This window comes from Colletotrichum lupini, chromosome 2 (assembly GCF_023278565.1).
Source record: "Colletotrichum lupini chromosome 2, complete sequence".
In the NCBI taxonomy this organism is placed as follows: domain Eukaryota; kingdom Fungi; phylum Ascomycota; class Sordariomycetes; order Glomerellales; family Glomerellaceae; genus Colletotrichum; species Colletotrichum lupini.
In genome coordinates, this window is record NC_064675.1 from 3066253 (window position 1) to 3086182 (window position 19930).

At 52.7% G+C, this 19930-nt stretch overlaps 4 protein-coding genes across 4 annotated transcripts; 2 read left to right on the forward strand and 2 right to left on the reverse strand.

The window, feature by feature from the left end:
• Nucleotides 1–1465: 1465 nt before the first annotated feature.
• Nucleotides 1466–4964, reverse strand: CLUP02_03207 (ABC transporter; the record flags this gene model as incomplete). The annotated part of the gene is made up of 5 exons (XM_049282232.1): nucleotides 1466–1731; nucleotides 1781–2097; nucleotides 2156–4320; nucleotides 4370–4824; nucleotides 4958–4964. The coding sequence occupies 5 exons, from the start codon at nucleotides 4962–4964 to the stop codon at nucleotides 1466–1468; spliced, it is 3210 nt and encodes a 1069-aa protein (XP_049139375.1).
• A 516-nt stretch (nucleotides 4965–5480) lies between these two features.
• On the reverse strand, nucleotides 5481–5927 carry CLUP02_03208 (uncharacterized protein; the record flags this gene model as incomplete). The annotated part of the gene is made up of 1 exon (XM_049282233.1): nucleotides 5481–5927. A coding segment is annotated over one exon (447 nt), but the record flags the coding sequence as incomplete, so codon positions are not given.
• A 3722-nt stretch (nucleotides 5928–9649) lies between these two features.
• CLUP02_03209 (uncharacterized protein) lies at nucleotides 9650–17731 on the forward strand (the record flags this gene model as incomplete). Its single annotated transcript, XM_049282234.1, has 34 exons — nucleotides 9650–9788; nucleotides 9844–9864; nucleotides 9934–10246; nucleotides 10302–10887; nucleotides 10952–11063; nucleotides 11155–11227; nucleotides 11271–11361; nucleotides 11413–11674; nucleotides 11739–11774; nucleotides 11901–12022; nucleotides 12117–12292; nucleotides 12383–12890; nucleotides 12942–13150; nucleotides 13247–13267; nucleotides 13323–13473; nucleotides 13546–13579; nucleotides 13633–13810; nucleotides 13929–14117; nucleotides 14284–14532; nucleotides 14644–14709; nucleotides 14790–14810; nucleotides 14883–14942; nucleotides 14996–15050; nucleotides 15185–15235; nucleotides 15289–15366; nucleotides 15418–15486; nucleotides 15778–15932; nucleotides 16001–16103; nucleotides 16154–16218; nucleotides 16268–16412; nucleotides 16475–16667; nucleotides 17103–17219; nucleotides 17273–17587; nucleotides 17652–17731. The coding sequence occupies 34 exons, from the start codon at nucleotides 9650–9652 to the stop codon at nucleotides 17729–17731; spliced, it is 5043 nt and encodes a 1680-aa protein (XP_049139377.1).
• A 1514-nt stretch (nucleotides 17732–19245) lies between these two features.
• On the forward strand, nucleotides 19246–19864 carry CLUP02_03210 (uncharacterized protein; the record flags this gene model as incomplete). Its single annotated transcript, XM_049282235.1, has 2 exons — nucleotides 19246–19373; nucleotides 19468–19864. The coding sequence occupies 2 exons, from the start codon at nucleotides 19246–19248 to the stop codon at nucleotides 19862–19864; spliced, it is 525 nt and encodes a 174-aa protein (XP_049139378.1).
• Nucleotides 19865–19930: the final 66 nt, after the last annotated feature.

Consider the following 19930-nt stretch of genomic DNA (forward strand, 5'->3'; position numbering starts at 1 on the left):
TCTCACTCATTCCCTCCCGCCCTCGTGATTTCATACCGCTTTAGTACCTCTGGGAACGAACACAAGACGGGAGATGACTCTTACCAGACTGAGACATTTCCCGGCCTATGGCTGTAGGTTCAGCGACAAGATCTGGAGAGACTCATGATGGGTTGGGAGGAAGTATCGCGAACGAGTAGACTAGAAAACTCTGCTATACGTGTGTCAGGGAAGGCGGGGAGGTAGAGAGGTGTGTTGTTATGTATGTTGTCTTACACTGGAGAAGAATGTCTTGATGTCTTCGGAGTCTCCAGTGTTTGTTCCTGTTATAGTCAATACTGTCTAGACACCCATACCAACGATTTCAGAACAGTAGCTACTGGTTCAAAACAGTTGTATGCTCCATTTCCGGTGTAGTCTTCACGTCAGATGCGTACAGTTGGACACGCAGGACTTTTTTGAACCTATTTTGAGCATTGAGCAATATTGGATCGCTCCCGGCGCAAGGCCACCTTGCGCGGGGATCGCTACCGTCTATGGACCTCGACCTTTGGGTTGCCGCGAAGCTACCGAGTGTAGTAGCTACAGTCTTCCATAAAAAAGCAAGAAGAGAGGATTGGCCTGAATAGCCGCCCGCCGTCTCTCTTTCCTCATCCACCCTGTCCGGTCTTTGATACTGTGACTAGGAAAAAATGCAAAGTAGACTTGCTGATGGTTCCTCCACAATTAAGGGAAGATCCATCGTCCATCTACACCCACTGCGACCGCGTGGGATTTGGAAAAAAATGATAATGATGCTGGTCTGCCGCCGCTGTCCGAGGCCGTTTTCATCCGGCCCACGACCTTCGAGATCCAACCCCTTTTGGCCATCCAACTTAACCTGGGACAAGAAAAAAAAAGGTAGGCCTCGTCGAATGTAAAGAATCTGGTATCTGCGATGCAATGTCGAACACGCTGCCCATGGTAGCAGGTGGCGATTTGTAGTCGAAAAACAAAATCTTATTGCTGGGAACCCATGATTAGTGTAGAAGCCGTCTCTCCTGTATAATGATGCTGATGATACCGAAAATGCCCTGTCCAATCCAGAGAGAAGAGACAAGTCGCTTGTCGCTGCTGTGAGGACACATGGTGTGTTGTCAACGCTGGATGGGTGTGTCGCAGCCGTGTGTCCGTAAAGAGCGTTTCTGGTAGCGAGAAATCGAGAAAAAGAACCCCCCACCCCCTGAAGAGTAACCGACCGAGCCTGACCGAGAGACCGTTTCTCAGGGTCAAAGTTTTTTGTTCTACTCGTGAAAGTCCTTTTTTGTGTTTTCGGGATCCTGATGATGAAGGGGTAAAGAAATGTGTGAACTCCAAACTCCGAGTCGCCGGTTTGATGCAATCTTAAGCCGTTAATCCGTTAAAACCTGAGTCATGAAAGGCCCAAGCCTTGTTGTGTTCGTGAAGGGAAATGTGCGGTACAGTTTGAAGGTCCGCAGATTAGGGATTAGTGAGAAATGGTGACGATGGGTGGTGTGTGTTGATGTGGCTGATGAGAAGTAGCTTTCGCCAGCAATGAAGCATAGGTAGCCAAATTCATGCCTTTGTCACACTTGTAGAGATTCTGGCTGGAAGAATCAGTGTCGTCGAGAATGGTGCGAGTCATCAGAATGATGTGAGTGATCAGAGTGATGCGATCGGTTAGAATGATGTGAGCGATCCGAATGGTGTGAGTGATCCGAGTGATCAGAGTGATCCGAATCGTGGTGAGCACTGTGTACAGACTCGACATCAGAGCTGTTAGAGCTGGACGAGTCCTCACCCGTAGTGCCGGCCTTGGAGTTGTTCCCTGAGCTGCCTGGAAGGATAGTCGAGGAGTCAAGGCTAGTGTATCCATCCGAATGTCCATCTGTCTGCTTCTTGAGGCCACCAATATTCGCCTTTCTAAGGAGCTTCTGTGCCTTCCTACTAGCAGCACGAGCTTTCTCAGCGGCACGTTCTGCCTGCACTTGTCGCTCCCACATCGAGGCGTAACGTCCGTTGGCGTTGACGAGTTCTTCGTGAGTGCCCTTCTCAGCGATGGTGCCGTTGTTGAGAACAATGATTTGATCAGCATGCGTAATGGTCGACAAGCGGTGTCTGCGAGCTATGTTAGAAAAAAACAAACCAACTGTGAGGCGGAAAAGGTGAAACTTACGCAATGACCAAAAGTGTCCTGCCCTGACCAAGGTGGCCAAGCCGATCTTGAATTTGTTGCTCTGTGTGGGCGTCGAGGGCTGACGTTGCTTCATCCAGCATGATGATCTTGGGGTTCTTGAGAATTGTCCGTGCTATTGCGACTCGCTGTCTCTCGCCACCACTGAGTTTAAGACCACGCTCTCCGACCTTTGTGTTGTACTTCTCTGGGAATGACATAATCCGGTCGTGGATGCTGGCAGCCCGGCATGCTTCAAACACCTCCTCATCAGTGGCTGACTGGTTAGCGTATCTGAGATTGTACATCAGGGTGTCGTTGAACATTGTGGTATCCTGGGGGACGACTCCGATGTAACGTCTGACCGAATCAATAGTAAGGTTCTTGACGTCTTGACCGTCAATCTCGATGCTTCCAGAGGATGTGTTGTAGTACCGGAACATTAGGCGGAAAACCGTCGATTTTCCACCGCCAGATTCGCCGACAAACGCCGTGGTGGTGCCAGGCTTACACTCGAAGTCGAGATCCTTCAGGGCCTTATTCTTTGGATCGTAGTTGAACGCTACCTTGTTCCATCGGATGTTGCCGTTGCATTCAAGCAAGGGTTTGGCATCGGCGTCGTCAACCACGGTGGGCTTGACTTTGAATAGCTCCAGAAGACGCTCGCCCGAGATCATTGACTGTTGAATGGTCCTGTAGAAGGATCCGAATATGTTCAGAGGTGCCTGCAGCTGGTTGAGGAAGGTCATGAGGGTCAAGAATCTGCCGACATCCATTCCTCCATGGGTGACCTGGTAAGCTCCAAAGACCATGACCACAGTGAATCCAGCCATGAAAACAAAGGCTTGAATGACGTTCATCTTGTTGACGCCCCACGTTACCTGCTTTTCAGCGTCCTGGTATGCCTCGATAGCGTTGCGGTATCGTTGAAACTCCCACTGCTCGGCATTGAAATATTTGACCGTCTCGTAGCTGGTAATGGAATCGTTCTTGACGGCCTCTTCTTCTCTATCGGCGTTGGACATGAGCCTTCGCTGGTCTGCCCTAGTCTGTGCCATCCTAATAGTGAGGAACAGATACCAGAAAGTTAGGCAGCTCACTATCGCGCCATAGGTCGCGTCAAAGTACCAGCAGAAGAACACAACGGCCAAGAGCAGATCGAGAATCATGGGTGCCACCGAGAACGTCACTTGTTCGAGAAAGGAGTTGATAGACGCGCCTTTGTTGAGTGCGGACAAAACCTCGCCGGTTCGCTTGCCGAGGTGGAAATCCAGGCTGAGAGAATGGACGTGCTCGAAGGCTGCTGTCGTCAAAGCCCTGTACGAGTTTTGTGAGATTGGTACCCATAAGATGGCTCGTGTCGCATCCAGAAGCATGCCTCCTCCTTGCAAAACCCGTAGGAAGATGAGCAGGCCCAACATATACCACGGAGCCTCTGCGAGGGTTAACTTCTTCGTGAGCCATCCAACAACAATTGGTACAGCTACGTTGATGGCACGCTGTGCCACCAAGAGGAGGACGCAGAGTGCATAGAGAAACTGCAGGTAAAGAGAGTTCTTGGGCCACTGGTAATCGAAGAACATCGTGTAGCTTCGCAGGTAACCCCACCATGTCGTTTGCGGCGCTTTGTCGGGTCGATAGAAGCCCGGCTCCTTATAGTCCTTGGTGATGTTACCACCTTCAGCCGCACCATTAGTGTTGCCGACAGTACTTCCATTCCTAGAGCTTCGTACTGATCGACCATTCAAATCTCGGCCGTTTTGGCTGCTGTATGACGTCCGATGACCGTTAAGCAAAGGCGTCGTTTCCTCGGCGCCTTGAGACGAGTTTTGCAGCTCAGTCTTGTCTGCCTCCTGTTTGGGCGTGTGGAGCCAAGCAGCCCAGTAGATGCTGAGCATACACATTGTGAGTGCGATGCGGATGATGTAGAGAACGACGTCAGTCAAATCCCACTTAGATATATGCAGCGTTCTAGTCTCGAGTTGGGTTGTTTCGTCGCTTGCAAATCTCGGGTCCGCGGCCTTAAGCAAAGTGCATATGCAAATGACCAATTCGCCAATCAGAGAGAGAATCCAGGTGAGGAAGTGAGCTATCGTTGGACTTTCGTTCCATTCGAATAGTGTCGTGATGAGGTATAGGTAAAGGTTCGGCGATCCAATGAGGTACACCTGTTCCAAATTAGCCTGCGGGTTGGAGTATACATGGGGGATAACTTACAGTCATGGATTGGGACTCCTTATGTCCCTTGATGACGCCCTCGAGTTCTCCCATAACGTAGCTGAAGTGAGCGACGGCATTGGCGACGAACGTCAAAAATACGACGACGGAGATCCAGGTGAGCCATGATCGGGATGTTGGTGACAGTATCGGACCGTATTGTTTGCGTTTGGGTTCTTCTCCATCGCGGCGCTTCTTCTTCTTCGACACGGGTAGTCGCTTACCGCCTGGGCCCAAAGGTTCTTCGTCCACGTCGTCTTTCGGTGTCGTCAATATGCTGTGTGTCGCGGCAGAGATGACGAAGACCAGCAACAACAACAATGGGTAGTATAGTAATGTCGCCTGGAGCAGGAAACAGTAGAACGGGTCATCCTTTCGGCAGACCTCGTTCATTCTTGCCTCGTTTGCGGTCCGCATTGGCAGGGGCGGCTTCTCAACACCAACCATGGTGTGGACTATTCAGAGGAGGGAAAGTCAGATGTCAGGAATAATGATACAAGGGAAAGTAAACCCCCCTGCGCGGGTGAGAAAGGGAGAAAGAGAAAGGAAAGAGCAAAGGAAAGAGAAAAGGAAACAATAGAAACTTACAATTCATGATCCGGGAAAAAGGGTTAATGATTTCATACCTTTGCCAGATATGCCACTTGCACGTCGTAGCTGGGACGCAGTCGGCGTCGTTCCCGTGGCAAGTTGGAGGCCCGGTACGGTGCGGTACCTCGATGTGTACGTCGCAAGGAAAGTGGGAGTCCACAAGAGAGATGCAGCCAGAGACACGAGATCTCGTTTCGGGACCAAGATGTTGGAGCGAGACACCAGTGACTGGAGACGCGAGTGGTCTGGCAGGCGATTACCCGCCCGTCTAAAAGGTTCTGGGTCTCGCTGGATGCAGGTGGCACCGGGGGGAGGTAGGGGTCTCGAGCGCTGAGACCGGGGGGTGTCGTGCAAAGCGTGCGTTCCCAAAGGTTCGTGGTGCCGGGGTTGCAGGTCGAACCCACAGGACCACAGGGCGGTACAGACGGGCCCTGTTGAGTTGGAGTCGTGGTGGGGTCGGCTGACTTGCTCAGTGGCGAAAAGCCACTCCGAAGTCCCTGGTAGCCGAGTCAAGGAAGAGTCAAGGACTTGTAGGATACTCGGCGGCCGAGGGCTGGTGGGGCGGGGGGTTTTCTGGCGAGTAGTGGGCTTGACTGCAAAGCAGAGGCAGGCTGTGCCACGATCTGAGAGGCAAGACAGGCGCGGCCCTGGGTGAGGTGAGGTGGTAGAAGCTGGATGACAGAGTGGATTTCGCCTTGGGTTCGCCGCCACAAGTGAGACCTTGGACGGAGGGAACCAAGGAAGTGAAGGCTTGTGACCTGGGTGGATATCCGTAAAAGTTGAAGAAAGAGAGGAATATCGAGAGGCCTCGGGTTCGGAGACGGAGCGTGACGTTGAGAAGGTATCCGTTAGGTACAAGTATTTGTGTTGACGAGACAGCGGACAAGCTATCTAGCTGCCGAGAGCCGGGGTTAGTACCAAGATTTACCCTCTTTGATTTTTCTTCCCCCTCTCTCTCTCTCTCTTCCGCCGGGTTGAAGAAGGTGTTGACGGAAGTTCTCAACCGGGTTTTCTAGTCGAGAAGAGGAGGGCAAGTAAAAATGCAAGTCCCGGGGAGGAGGTTGCGGGACTGGGAGGGCGTAAGGAAACAAGAAGGGCGTAAAAGAAATGGGATATGGAGAAGAAGAAATTGAAGAAATCGAGAGGAATTAGAAGACCAAAGCGAATGAAAACATGTGGTGGAAGGTTGGGATGGTGACGATGGCGAAAGAAGAAGGGTGGGAAGGGATTATGGTAGGAGACCGCCTGAAAGCAGGTACCAAGTACAGAGTACAGCGCCCACCTGCCACACATCGATTTCGAGGCAGGGACGAGTCGCCCAAAGTAGTAAGTGCGATCCAGGCCTAATGCCACATCCAGTTGTACCTTCCTAGCTGCAGTGAACGGAAGGTTGTACCTCCCACAGCAGACGTAGGTAGGTACCTGCCCACAGTACCTTAGGTAAGGTGAGGAAGGTGTGTACTCCGTAGCGCAGGATGAAGCCCAGCTGCCCAGTACGCCGAAAAGTACGGATACCCAAGCCTCAATCAAGGCCATGTAGGCTAGGAGGGAGGAAGTGAGGCAATAGAGCTGGGCCCGTACTCCGTAGTTTGTGTAAGGCAAGGCAATGGAAGGAGAAGAGAAGGTTGGTAAGGCGAGGTGGAATGGGGACACTCAAATTAAGGTAATGAATGGGACTTACAAGTTACCCCAAAAGGTACCTCGACATATCTGTAATATCGGATTGGCAGAGAGCGAGCGAGGTGTGCCGTGTTGGTGCTTGGTCTGCCAGGTTGTTGTCACAGGCTCAATTCCTCCGTTGGTAGGAGATGTGAAGCCTACGATGGCAGCAGCCACCAGACAGAGCACAGAGGGTATCGCGCCTGTAGCGCAGTTGTGGTTGGCAGTAGTGGATCGACGGTGTGTCGGTGTGGTGCTTGTTAGCGACCAGCAGCGCAGCAGCGAGGCAATGGGTGGCTGGTGAGGTAGACTTGGACTATCGCTCGTCGGACTAAATGGTTCGTGAAAATGGATATCGATGTGAATGTATGTGAGAGAGAGAGAGGTGCTGGCACTGGCAACTGGCACCTCGGTGGGCAATGGGCAGTTGTAACTTGTGAGTGAGATGAAGTGGGCAGTGGCCGGATAGTTCAGGTGAGAAGGAGGCAGCGAGAGGAAACAAACGAGAGTCTGGAATCCACACACGGCGCGTCTATGTGGGGACCTGTCCCGGCTGGTTTGCGTGAGAAGTGGAGTACGAAGTAGTGGCCGGGGCTGATGCTGGTGTTCTGCCGGCGTTGTGGTTGTTGTCAATGGCGATGATGAGATCCAATGCTATGAAGACCGGGACGGCTGCCCTGTCGTATGGACCCAAGGTACCTTATGCACGTCGTGGAAAGGTAAGGTAAGGTAGGTCCCGGAGATGGAGTGAGTATCCCAATGGTGGGTGGACGAAGGAATGGATGATTGGACGGCTGGGTGTGAGATGCTCAAGGTATGGTAGGTAAGGTACGGGCACGTAGGCAGTACGTAGAGTAGACAGGTGGATGATACGGAATGCGAGGTGTAAGTCGATGTAAACGGAAGCCAGACAGCTGTGAGTTGCGAGGTGCAGCACCAACTGCAGCAGCTTCTGGGCCGGATGCCAACGAGGGCCTGGACTCGGTTGATGGATGGAAACAGGAAATCGCCAAGGGTCCTGTTGTGCGCCCTGGTTAGTGCCGGGGCTACTCATGCATATGATATTGCTCGTAGGGGCTTTTTGGGGCCGTAGGGAGAGCACGGAACATGGAGAGATGGAGATGGAGCTTAAGATGGAGGGGACGCGAACGGGGGATGGAGATGAATTGGGCCCCCAAACAGGAACCGACGGCCAGGGGAAGGCAAGAAAAAGTAACACATCCGGATGCTACGCATGCAACGCGAAGAGAAGGTTAAATGTGGAGGGGGGGAAGGATGGGATTCTACGGATACATGCTCTAAAAAAAAAAACCACGCGATATAGACTTGGACAGATTTGGTGGGAGAGAAAGCAGTATCCGGACAAATTATCCATCTGGAGACAAAAGACAACGACACAGCCGAGGACCCAGTGACGATTCCAATATAAAAAGATTGGGGGGGTGTTCATTGAAGAATAAAGTGGAGGGATATCCGCAGTAACTTGTAACGATGGACGGATGATCAACGTCGGTCTGGATTCTCTTTTTCTTGTCTGCTCTACTGTATTTGTCTCTCGCCCGCCTTAGATACCTAGATCATAGAAGTACCTCATCAGGACAGACAGTCCGAGCAGAGTTGGATAAGGTAGGTAGGTAGTCAAGGTGTGACATGGCAATCCGACATGCTCGTGTTGAGAATACTCCGTACACACTCTTGCATCATCAATTGTCAATGCAAATGACAGCAAGAGGCTGTGCCAACGTGCCGGAAAGCCGTCAGGTGCTTCCCAGAGTCTCGAGATCCCATGGTCTTTGACCGTCCTGTCAGTGGTGACCAACAGCCGTAGCCGTGTACGGTGGACCATAGTTCCAGTGACCCAGAATAGCGCATCTCATCTCCTTCTTACCTTTCTGTCACAGGCAAAGCGGAGCGGGGCGGGAGAACAGGTTGGGATGAGGGATCTGAGTCCCGAGACCACACACACCTTGGCTCAGCTCTTGCGATCAAGGGCGCTAGAGCCTATCTTTGCAGACAACTCGACAAGTAGATAGAGCAGTTCGAGAGCACGGAGCGAACACCCGACCACCACTGCGATCATCAAGGAGGTGTTCCCGGGACGCCTCGAAGCGGAATGTTCTACGGTGTACACAGGACGGGTTTAAGACGGTGCGAGACAATGTTGCAGCTGACGGGGGGACGAGGGGGAGCTAGTTGGAACGACCGAGGTCATCCAGTCATCTGTTTTGTATGGGTAGTTCATCCTTGATCTAAGGTAGCTACCCGGCATTGCTTAGTACCGCTCTTCCCTAGGCTGGCGGTACATACAAAAGTAACAAAAGTTTATGAAAGATATCGGTAATAAGACACGAGGGGACGGGAAGCTTGGAAGGGAAAAAACGGAAACACGGGAACGGGAACGTCCAGAAGAATGACGGCACGCCGCACGGTAGTGAGAAAAAAAAAAGTAAGACGAAGAAATACGTAACGATGGTGAGGGATGTTGAGAAACACAAAGTTACAAAGTCATCTTGACGGATGCCCCCCCCCCCTACCTGAGCTGAGAAGACCCGGGAGGAGGAGACTACGAGAGAGGAAGGGGGAGAATCGAATCAAAGATTGTAGCATCCAATGTCCCTCATCGACCCTTGTTGCTTGCAAGTTCTAAATAGAGGCAAGTGCGAATGTACCCAAAGGTTAGGTCCTACCAGTCAGCTAGTGAGGGGTCCTGCAGTCTATGAAGCATCTTACCAATGGGCTATCAACAAAGTTCTTTTGTTTCTCTCTCTCTCTCTCTCTCTCTCTCTCTCTCTCTCTCTCTCTCTCTCTCTCTCTCTCTGTTTTTATTCACTCAGTCATTGCTTCCATGTCGTAGGTTTTTTTTCTTTTCTTTCTCCCTCCTTCTCACTCGTGTTGTCCTTCCTTCGTCTTACCGACAAAATACTCTTGCCCCCCCTCCATCTTGAAGATCCAGCTTCGAATGGGAATTGATCCAGAGTTCCGTTCATGGCACCAACGGAACGAGCTAAGTAATAAATTGGCCGTCATTGCATGGGACTTGCTGCATCTGCATTCGACTGCACGCGCTTGCTGCTGCTGCTGCTGGAATTCCTGCCCAGTCCCGGCCTCGGGCCTCGTCGTGTTGTTTCCGGAGAGCTTCCGATGCGTTCCTGCCATGCCTGCCGTGGTGGTGCTGATTGGGCGTTTGGTCGTTTGGTGTAAGACTGTGAGTGAGGTGAGGTGAGGTGCGGTTGTCGCCGTCCAAGGTAAGAAGGTAGGGAGGTACTCAGTACTGAGTGAGGTACGAATACTTACCACTGCTGACGGAATAATAGCTTACCTTACCTTCCTTACTTGCATTGCCAGCTTCCAAGTTGCAAGCCCTTTCCCTTCCAGACCCATCGCTGGTTCCATTTGGAAAGGGCCTCAGCTGCGGAATGGAAGGATAAACGGGAAGGGGAAACACCAAACCCTTGACCGATCCTTGCCTGCCTTGGACCTCCCCTCCTTCACGCCTCCTCGCCGTCTCCTTCTATTGACTTGCGCAGTATCCGTATGCCTCGAATTCCTCTCTTTTGCTGACCGTTCTCGGATCGAGCTGGAGTACCTACCTATTCAGTCAATCGCCAGTTCAGCATTTATTCTCTGGTTTCATTCACAACCGATTCCTACCTTACGATGATCATCCTTGAAAACAATTTAGCCGGGCCACTTTGACCCGTCCAGTCACCAGTGTGGTATGGCATGGCTGGGTCAAAGGCTGGCTTACGCCTCTGGCTAACCAACTGACGGACTGTCACTTCGCCTCAACTAACTCGCAGGCTAGCACACTTTCTCGACGCCAGGTCTACCTATCTCTCGATTCTATGAGTCCTCTGACTGCCATGTCAACATCCTCCCTTCTTTGTATCTATGCGCAACACGCGTGGAATGTTTCTTGCTTCCTCGACCCCACTATGCTCGAATTGCCCGATGCCTCCGTTCGAGATGCCGAATCACTCACTGTAAATACGAAGGAAAACCAAACAAGGTTTTCGGGCTTGCGCACCCAAAACGCCAAGCAAGAACCTATTTCTCTAGATTCTAGACGTTGTACTGCCACGACAACGGGCAACGGGCATGTATGGTACAGGAGTAGTCCTCGGCCGAGATGCGCACCGACACCTAGACGCAAAAACAACCGCTTGTCAGCCACGACAACCTACAATATCAGCTTTCGCCTAGCCGACGCAGCCTTTCCGATCCGCCGCCGCCGCCGCTCTATGACTGGGTACAACCTCCTTCGTCGGGTTCTCTTTCTTTCTGCCCCGGCCTCGGTTTCCCAGCCCGTATCCGGTGTCAGCATCCGTCAAGGATGTTGCAAAAATGAAAGACCATCGAGCAATCATCAACCTTGTCACTCACGGCTTCCAGAACCCCTGGAACCGCCTGCACCGCTGCCGTCACTGCTTGCGATGCTGTCGCGGTTTGATATCAGCCCGCGCTTTTGGGTGGTCAGAATCCCAACCAAACGGCTTGCATCCAGGCCCTTCTCACCGCTTGAACTCCACCATCAGCTGCGTTAGCAGACGAGGGCACAGTGACGGCAGCCGCAGCGTGCATTTACGCATGCATAGACCGGACCAGCGAGTGAGCCTATGTGCCTACCCACCTGTGACCTAGACACATTCAGGAGCACAAGCAGGTCCAGGTCCGGCACCCACCATCTCAAAGACAGGCCGGACTACCCCTGCAACTCGGCAGCTTGGATCGTTCTCGGGGTGGTGAGTTGCTGTTGCTCTTTGGCTGAACCGTCCGACGCTTTGCGGCACTAGATGGTCTCTGGGATTGGTCGGGCGGCCAACAGCCTCTGGAATCTACCTACCAAAAGTATCCGCCCGTGGATAGGCGGATTTCGCGAGCACATCTCGCCCCCAACGAGAACCAATTCGAACCCTCCTATTAGTCGTAATCGCCATAGGATGGCCCAGAAGCTGCGGAGAAATGTCAAGGATTCCAAGACACAGGATCCCTTTTCGTCACTTTTTGTTCCTCCCGTTGCTTTACACGACCTGGACGCGGTCGATAAATCCGTCGGTCAACCGATGGCTCGATTCTCGTGTCACATACGGTAAGTTTTCGTGCTTAGCCGCCTGTTCAGTTGCGCTGAAGGCTTCCGATTCCATGGCTGCTAAGAGTGAGTGATCTACGCTGTTGCGTTTTGTCCGGTCGCTGGAGCCAGATCTGAGCGATCACACACGGTCAGCCTTTTGCAAGAGATGCGAAAACTAAAGCCTAGGGTTGTACACTAGAGGAGCATGAGTTGTGTTTCCGAACCCAAGTAAGCTTCTCAGCTCGTCCTGTTTACACGAGTGTAGACTTGATCACTGCAAGGAAGAGGTCAGTGACGGATCTGCAACGCCAGCCTCGAGTCACGTCGCCGCTGTAAGTTGCGGCTGTTGCAGACCGTTCGGGAGGGAAGTCGCCGAGGCTTTTAATAGCTGTTTCACCTAGACCGTCCGACACTTAGGTATAACAGTCCGATGTGTGTAGGACGCGCAATGAAATGTCGGATGAGACAAGCTGCGCCATTGCTCCAACAACCTTCCAACTATTCACGTTGACCTGGCGCGTCTCACACATCGCTTGCAATTACAAGAAAGCCCTCGATTGGGAACCGATGGAGCATTATCAGCTACCTCATGCAGATGGTCGGTGAGCGTGTGTGTGTGTGTGTGTGTGTGTGTGTGTGTGTGTGCCTCCCGAGCGGCCTACGGCCCGGTGTAGTCCCGTCAACAGCTGAAGGTCGCTGGCGGCCTGTGAAGATTTGGCCTTCCTTTCGCTTGCGGTTTCCTCTCACGATCTCCGTCTCACGCAAATGCTTTTCACGCGATACACAATGATCGAGCGTTGGCCTTTGCTTAGGCTAAACAAAGCTTCTCGGTTTCGAGGTATAATTCACCTGCGCAGCCATCGTGGTTCAATACTGTACAGTAAACGTATCGCCTGCATCGAAATTCCCCGTTCGATTTACGTGTCTCAGCTGGGCAGTGAGCTGTTAGCCGCACTGCAGGCCGATGCATTTGCCCCTACCATAAAGACGAAGCCATCTCCGGCGGGCGTTGCCATCAAACCAGCGGAGATCAGCCCGCCGTTGTCCGTCAACGTTGGAGGCCCGATTTGGGTACGGATGCAGCTGGTCCTCTCACCGGGTTGCTATGACCATGCTCAACCGCGAAACGGGAAGGCCGTCCGAATCACCGCCGGCATCTTCTGCAGGTGTCTAGACCACACTTTGACACCTCCGACAAGGGTGTCTACGGTAGATCCCCGAGAGTGATGACGGCCACCGACACATTCTCAGCTTCCAGCTTTCAATGTGTGTTTGTCCGTCCCACAGGGCTCCTCCACGTGGTCGAAGTTCCCGTCGCCGACAAGGCCTGGATTTCCTTCTACATTGCATATCGAGGACAGATGTGCCGCGCTGCAGGCTCATGACGTTGGAATGGAGCAAGTAATGATCTGGTGTCACAAGGCTGAGACGTCATTCATTCGACACAACATATGCACCCCGTATGCAAACTTACCTTGATTGGGGTTTGGGGGAACATGGCTCGTGGGGGATGGAAGGGGAATTCTCGGAAGTGGGACTGCACAGCACACCAACAGTGCCCGTTGGTCCCCCACATCGTGACATTGACTTCTTGAGCCTCACTGGACGTCGTTGGCCATCAACGATTTGCAGCGATGAGGTCCTTGCCCAACCCGGGGCCGACCAAGAACACGCAGCCACAGTGTTTACAAACACTGACAGCGTCGGTGACTCTGGTCAAGTTGACATATGTCTCCGTTACTTCCAGCTGCGTCGGTCACACTGCCAGACATCATACTACATGGTACGGGCTGCCTTTGTTACAACATGCTGGGTTTGATGCAGTAACCGAACAACATTGGTGAGATCGTCGCAGATCGGACAATCTTGCGGTCTAGACCTTTGCGATCGTCAGCAGGCCGTCCGTCCTACGTGCTAGTCAGCCACACACCGTGACACCCAGTGGCACGGGGCGACCCTCTTGGCTATCACTTGCTGCTGCTATCAAAGGCTGAGTTTCGATATATTGATGTCGGGCTTCTGGGAGGGCAAGGATTGACCACGATATTTTTTCCCCCGCTAAGCTGGCCCGCAAAGGTTCAGAGTACCAGTTTCGTCTGTTTCAGCGGCTTGGAGTTTCCGTGTGCTGATTTACACTTTTCGTATCGAAACATCCTTTCAGTATTTGTGTTTTGTTGTCGTCACTGACTAAGTAGGGTCGTACCGATAATCGGGGGAGTGATAAACTCAAGTTTCTAGCGAGCCTGGCCCCCCTGTTCTCCTACCGGCTGCCCTTCCGACCACAACCGACGACGAGATGGCAGTTTCACCTCCGGTAAGGTCGGCTTCAGGGTCCAATATTCCAACTTCGATTATGGGTACCCGTTTCGAGATGGATGCGCGAGCATGGGATGAACTTGAATGGGGCGTTGACACCAGAGACCTCCAGTGGCTTTACTTTGAGGCATGAAAAGCACGAGTTGAGTCTGATGACGCTCTGACTCGGAGAAAAGCTGCGAGACCGTCTTGAATTTTTTTTTCCCCCCTTTTGCTTTTCTGCAACTAAACTCACCTTCCACCGCCGTTGGTGGCTGCCGCTGCTGTGCGTCAATAGCCAAGGCGGGTGGGCGGATTGGGGTGTTGGGAAAGATGTCACAGCATTTGAGGTGACACGAATCGGTCGCAAAGTGATTTCCTCGGATAATACCCAGACACCTAGGTTACTAGGTAGATACGTGCAGACGGTGCCCGCGTACCACGTTGTACGAGTTACCAAGCACCAGCTTTTTGTCAGGAAGAAGAAAGCTCTTGGTAGGGAGACAAAGGGCGGTGATGCCCAGCCGGCGGCACAATCTGAGACAATGTTCATGGATTTCTTTTCTTTCTTTTTTCCCTTTTTTTTTGTGCTTGCACCGTACTTTATCTTTCCTTACTCTAATGGCCCCAGTCCATATGTGAGATGTTCTGCATCGAGAGAGAAGGCGGTAGAGCGCCGGACCGAGGAAGCGATCTTGACAGCCAGCCACCCCTTTCCGCCAAGGTAGGAGAGCGGAAACGGATAGCTTCGATGTCACCTTCTCGTCACATGTTTTATTATATTTTTCTTTCTCTTTTCTGGAGCCAAGATACTGGTAGAAACAGGTAAGAATCTGAGAAAACTTACGAAGAGCAGGGTACAGTACCGGCGGTAAGGGGCCTTGCACGACACATCAGGCCTGGGTTCATATCAATTCTCCTGAGTTTCGATCTGATTCAGCAAGTTACAAAGTTACTGTACTCCGTAGCTACTTACACTACAATGCCCAGGGGGTTGGTTGGTCGTTCAGAGTCGGAGCTTCTCCGCTTGTTCCAACTTCCATTACGCAGATCTTTTTGGGGGATGTAAGCCGAAGGAGCAAGGGTCTCAAAGTACCGTACTCCGTAGTCCTAGGGGGGGTGGCAGCGGCGGAGGGGAGGGTGCGAGAAAGAGCATATCGCAACGACTTGTCATCAGATTGGACTAACTTGCCATCTAGCCCGAGGCCCTCTTCCAAGTACCTCCCGACTCCCGTGTATTGCCAATGGCAGTATGGAGTATACAGCCCCGGTTACGAGTCTTCTGTTGACTGACTATTGATAGATCGTGGAGATCGTTCTCCAACGGTGGCTTGTCACCATATATAATGCGCCAATGGACGCCGAGGAGCAGCTGCCTGCCGTTGGAGAGCGAGCGAGAGAGAGAGATACTTAGAGACTGAGAAATGTCTAGAAGAACCGCGGCTGTAACGATGAAGGTTCGAAGACACGCCCCCCGGCCGAGCTGAACCGGATGGGCAATGTAGCAGACCGCCATCCATTAGCTTGAAAAAACCCAACAAGTCAGGTCTTCGCAGTAAGGTGAGATTTTGAAAACGCTCTTTTCCGCGGACCAATAGGTTCTTCCGGAACTTCTAGAGGGGTGAGGGGGGGCACGCGAGCAATGACCTCGAACGGTCGACCTGAGATGAGTGATGATTCAAGACAAACCGTTCATGGCTTCTTCGAATCTGCGCCAAGTCAAAGCTTGCAGCCCCCCGGAGGATGGATACCTAGATACATATAAACTCCATCACAAAACCATCAAATCGAGATGCTTGATAACATCCCAGGCCCCCCTCCCGACGCACGATATCACGAGGTAAACAACGTAGACGCGAGGCTCCCTGGTCACGTTCACACGGGAACACGTTCGATGGAGGGAAGCCCGCCGTCACACAGCAGAGCCAAGAGTTCCAAAAACACAACGTAAAACATCAAAGGCTTACACGCATACAGATGAGAAGGTCAGACCTACATCTTTCACGTCGAACGAGAACTTGCCTGCCGAAACGAGCCGTCATAGACGAGGACCCAAAAACCCACATTCACGGTTCCGGGACCTCGGTCGTATCTCACTCTCACACTCCCGCTAGACTGGTAGATGGGTTTTCTCTCGCTGCTCTGTCCAACATCTCACGGGCCCACAGCCTGCTCCCGAAGAGTTCACTTGTAAGACGGCAATAAAGGTGCGGCCAAGCAAGACGTTGGACAAGTCAGGGGTCGCGATTGGATCTTTGGCTAGCAACACGAACAGCATCCAGTCGCGTCGCCGAAACACAAGAGACCCTGCAGCATGCGGTGCTTATAGGCTCTGCCAGCTTTTTTTTTTTCTTGCTCAAGGTGGAAGAACGGCTGATTGGGATACCTATCGTGCCTATGAAGCAAAGCATTGGACAAGAAATGGAGGTAAGGAAAGAAAGGTTGTCAGAACTAAAAGAAGGAGATACGTGTGATACGACGAAAACCAGAAACGGCATCCCGTGGAAATGGGTTGCAGACTGCAGTCCTTGGTACTCCGTAGCTTGTACATACATACGGGAGGCCCACTGGGAAGTTGGCTCCGCGGCAGCCCTCACATTTCGTTGTTACCCTCCTCCCTTCCCAAGAATCCCGCCTGCATTCGGCTAGCTGCGCCGAGATGGGGGAAAGTAGACTTTCAAAGTGGACTCTCGCGGCACGGTAACCTAGTACCGTGCCGGGGTTGTCGTTCGTGGGCTCGGCTCTTGGAGCTGGGGGGGTTTTATCAACCTGCATAGCGGGATAGTAGCGGTGAAGGGGGTCGGTGTACTACATGCTTGTCTGGGGTGGTTCAAGAAAACGGGTCCCAACTTGCTTTTCTTATCGTTAAATGGCCCTCCAAATTGTGAGAAGGAAAAAAAAAAAGAATGAGGGCATTAGAAGGAAGAGAGAAAGTATTCCAACCCCCGGCCGGGAGGTGAGATATCTTGCCCCGGGAAACCTTCTCTACAAATGGAAGCATGGCAATGAATCGCTGCGCGCATCTATGATGCGACCAAAATACAATATAGATGGGACGCGACAGCGAGAACGCCATCCGGAGAAGTATTGGCTGAGAGTCCTGTGACTTATATCCAGGCATGTCTCGAAGGCTGTACTCCCGCGATCCGGCCGAATGGGAATACACCACATGGATGCCGCTTGAGATACACGCCCACTTCCATCACGCCCTCGGTGTAGAGGTTGTCATGCAAGGTCGGGATGGCATAGGTTCTAGATAGGGCTTTGCTTCTTTGCGCCGGCGCCAGCGCCAACGACAGCGGGCCAGCGAACCCGAGAAATCGCAGTGCAACCGGAAGCAGGTTCGGGAATCCCCTTGCTTCTCGAATCGGTGAGCCGGGTCAAAGTCTTGACCGACAGTGTGGACTTCCACATGGGGAGTCTCCGACGCAGCGAGCGGACGCAACTTTACGACTCGCCTTGCAGTAACGTCGTCCAGCCTCCGGAAACCATACCCGGGAGACAAGAAGAAAGAAAAACGACGTCCCGCAGAGATGCAAGTCCCAGACCCCCGGTCCCCGGCAAGCGTTTTGGTTCGCGTAGGCGGTCCAACGTGACCGTTGGTGATCTGCTCGCCTCGCATGGCTCGGTGATACAGCGCCCGGCTCGGCTACGCACACTAAGCAGTCGTAAACGGAGCATCTTCTCATCGTCCAATACGCAAAGAACGTCTTCTCGTCTTCTCTGCGGGCCAAGGCCTAGATTAAGGGGGGCGGAAGAGACGAGGGCCCTGCCACACTTTCTCGGGAAGCGATTATCGCTGCGGGAAGGCCCGGTTCGTGAGAGTAGTATGTCGATGCGTATGTAGTGGATGCCAGGCCGTAGGTTTGGACCTAGTTCCATGCGCGGTGCGGTCATACTTTTCGGGGACGGGCCGGAGGAAGTCGGCCGTCAGTGTGGTCCTCATGGGGAAACTGTGACATCGCCGCCCGCCCGCCCCGCCGCGGCGAGGGCGGGGCGAGCTCGCCTTAGAACTTCCTAGCAGCTACTAGACTTTCTGGACGCATGTTGGAGACGGTGTACAAGCGAGATACTTCCTGTGCGCCTGCCATTGGCATTACTGGGGGTTAGATCCTCTCGAAAGTGTATGCAGTGCGCGGAAAGACAAAGTCTATGTGACTTGTTGGAAGATCAAGCAAGGACCTTCACCGACAAGCGGTCGAGATATGAGCTGTCATCGGGCTCTTGGCCACCAACTTCGATGGCGGTACCATGGCTCGGTGTTCGGAAAAAGCTGTTAAAAGGGAGTGTTAAATGAGTCAAAATGCGCGGGAAAAGACTGTAGTTATCAGGCAAATTGGCTTGACAGTTTGAGACGAAGTGTGAGTTTGATGAGAGTTGAAATTCTTTATGGTGCTCCGTTTACGACGTTGGTGATCCCCATTCCACGTCGCTGTGTTGCCTTGTAAGTCACCTGGCGTATCATCCATCTCACACGAGACTACCGGAAGAGGAGTGGATCTTGATGGTTCGGATGAATGCGAGTTGATGTTTGATGGTCGTTCAATCATGACTATGAAAGTAAAGTACAGATAGTCTGGCGGATAAAATGGAAGCTTGGGGAAGACGGGTCCCTCATTTTCTGACAGAAGGAAAGTGGGGTCGGCAGCTTTTGGTGTGGAGGGGCGCTCCTGCTCCATGGGAAACTGAGGTGGAGTGGCCCTCCAGCGGCAGGTGGCAGTCTCCTCCAGGTTTTAGGCGGCTCGTCGTCGCAAAATCCAGGCCGGCCCCACGTGCCCGCCGCCAGCCAAAACCAGAAAACCCCTGCATGATTTCAGCCTTGCGCACCAGTGAGCACTGCCAGCTGCTAGAACCTGAAGCTTCCCCGGAGGCGGCTCCAAAAAAAGTCAGTCTTGCCACCAAAGATCACCACTTTCTGCGACCGCGAATGCTCAATTAACCACAGACACTGCGCTTTTTGACATCGATACCCAAAAATTTGCTTACACGTCTTCTAATCAGTATGTCTCTGGATGCTAAGCAGATATTCTACCTGCTAACAACGGATTCCAGGCTCTCACTCCACCGCGTGCGCGACACCTGCCTTACGTAGCAGCTCCATCATCAATCGACCACGGTAAACGATACAGCCCTGCGCTGCCATAATTACCACCAGTGACACTACTTCATATCACAAATCCCTTACGGATACCAATACGAAGCCTCTCCAGGCGCATTGTTACCTCGAAACCCTACACATACACCTAGCAGATCAGCAAAGATGAGCCAGACACCATCAACCCCAGTGAAGGTGCCACCTTCGGCCGCAAACCACTCAGCAGCCACTCTCGACCCAGAGCTGAGATCACAAATCAACACATTACTGCTTAAGGACGGTCATGTTACAAAGTAAGCCCTCCCTCATCCTCCATCGAACCCCACATGGCGCTGGTTGGGAAGAGAACATCGCAAAAGCTAACCATCTCTAACCTCTCCTTTCCAGAATCCAGGAACAGCTCCTCCACTCCCTCCACGCAAACCAAGCAAACTGGCCCACGCTGATCCAGAACCACGCCCTCAACCTCCTCCGCACAGGCGAAGTCTCAACCTTCCCAGACCTCCTCCGCCGCGTCCTCGACGACGTCCGCCAGGACACCCTCGACCCCTCAGCCCCCTCCAACGCATCCCCCTCAACAGCAAAAACAAACGGCGCAGCGTTGGGGAAGGATAAGGACAAGGACAAGAAGACCAACGGCACCGCCTCCTCTACGCCGGCGCCCGGTGGCGCAGACTCGAGTGCCCAGCCGAACCTGGCCATCCCTTCCGCTGTTATTGACGAGGCCATCAAAGTCACACAAGAAAGCCTGGAGGCTGTCTGCGAGATTGATAGTACCAGCTGAAGATGAGGTGTGAGCTTGGGAGATGGAGCTGGGCAGAGATGACGGTGTTACCACGGCAATGACGAC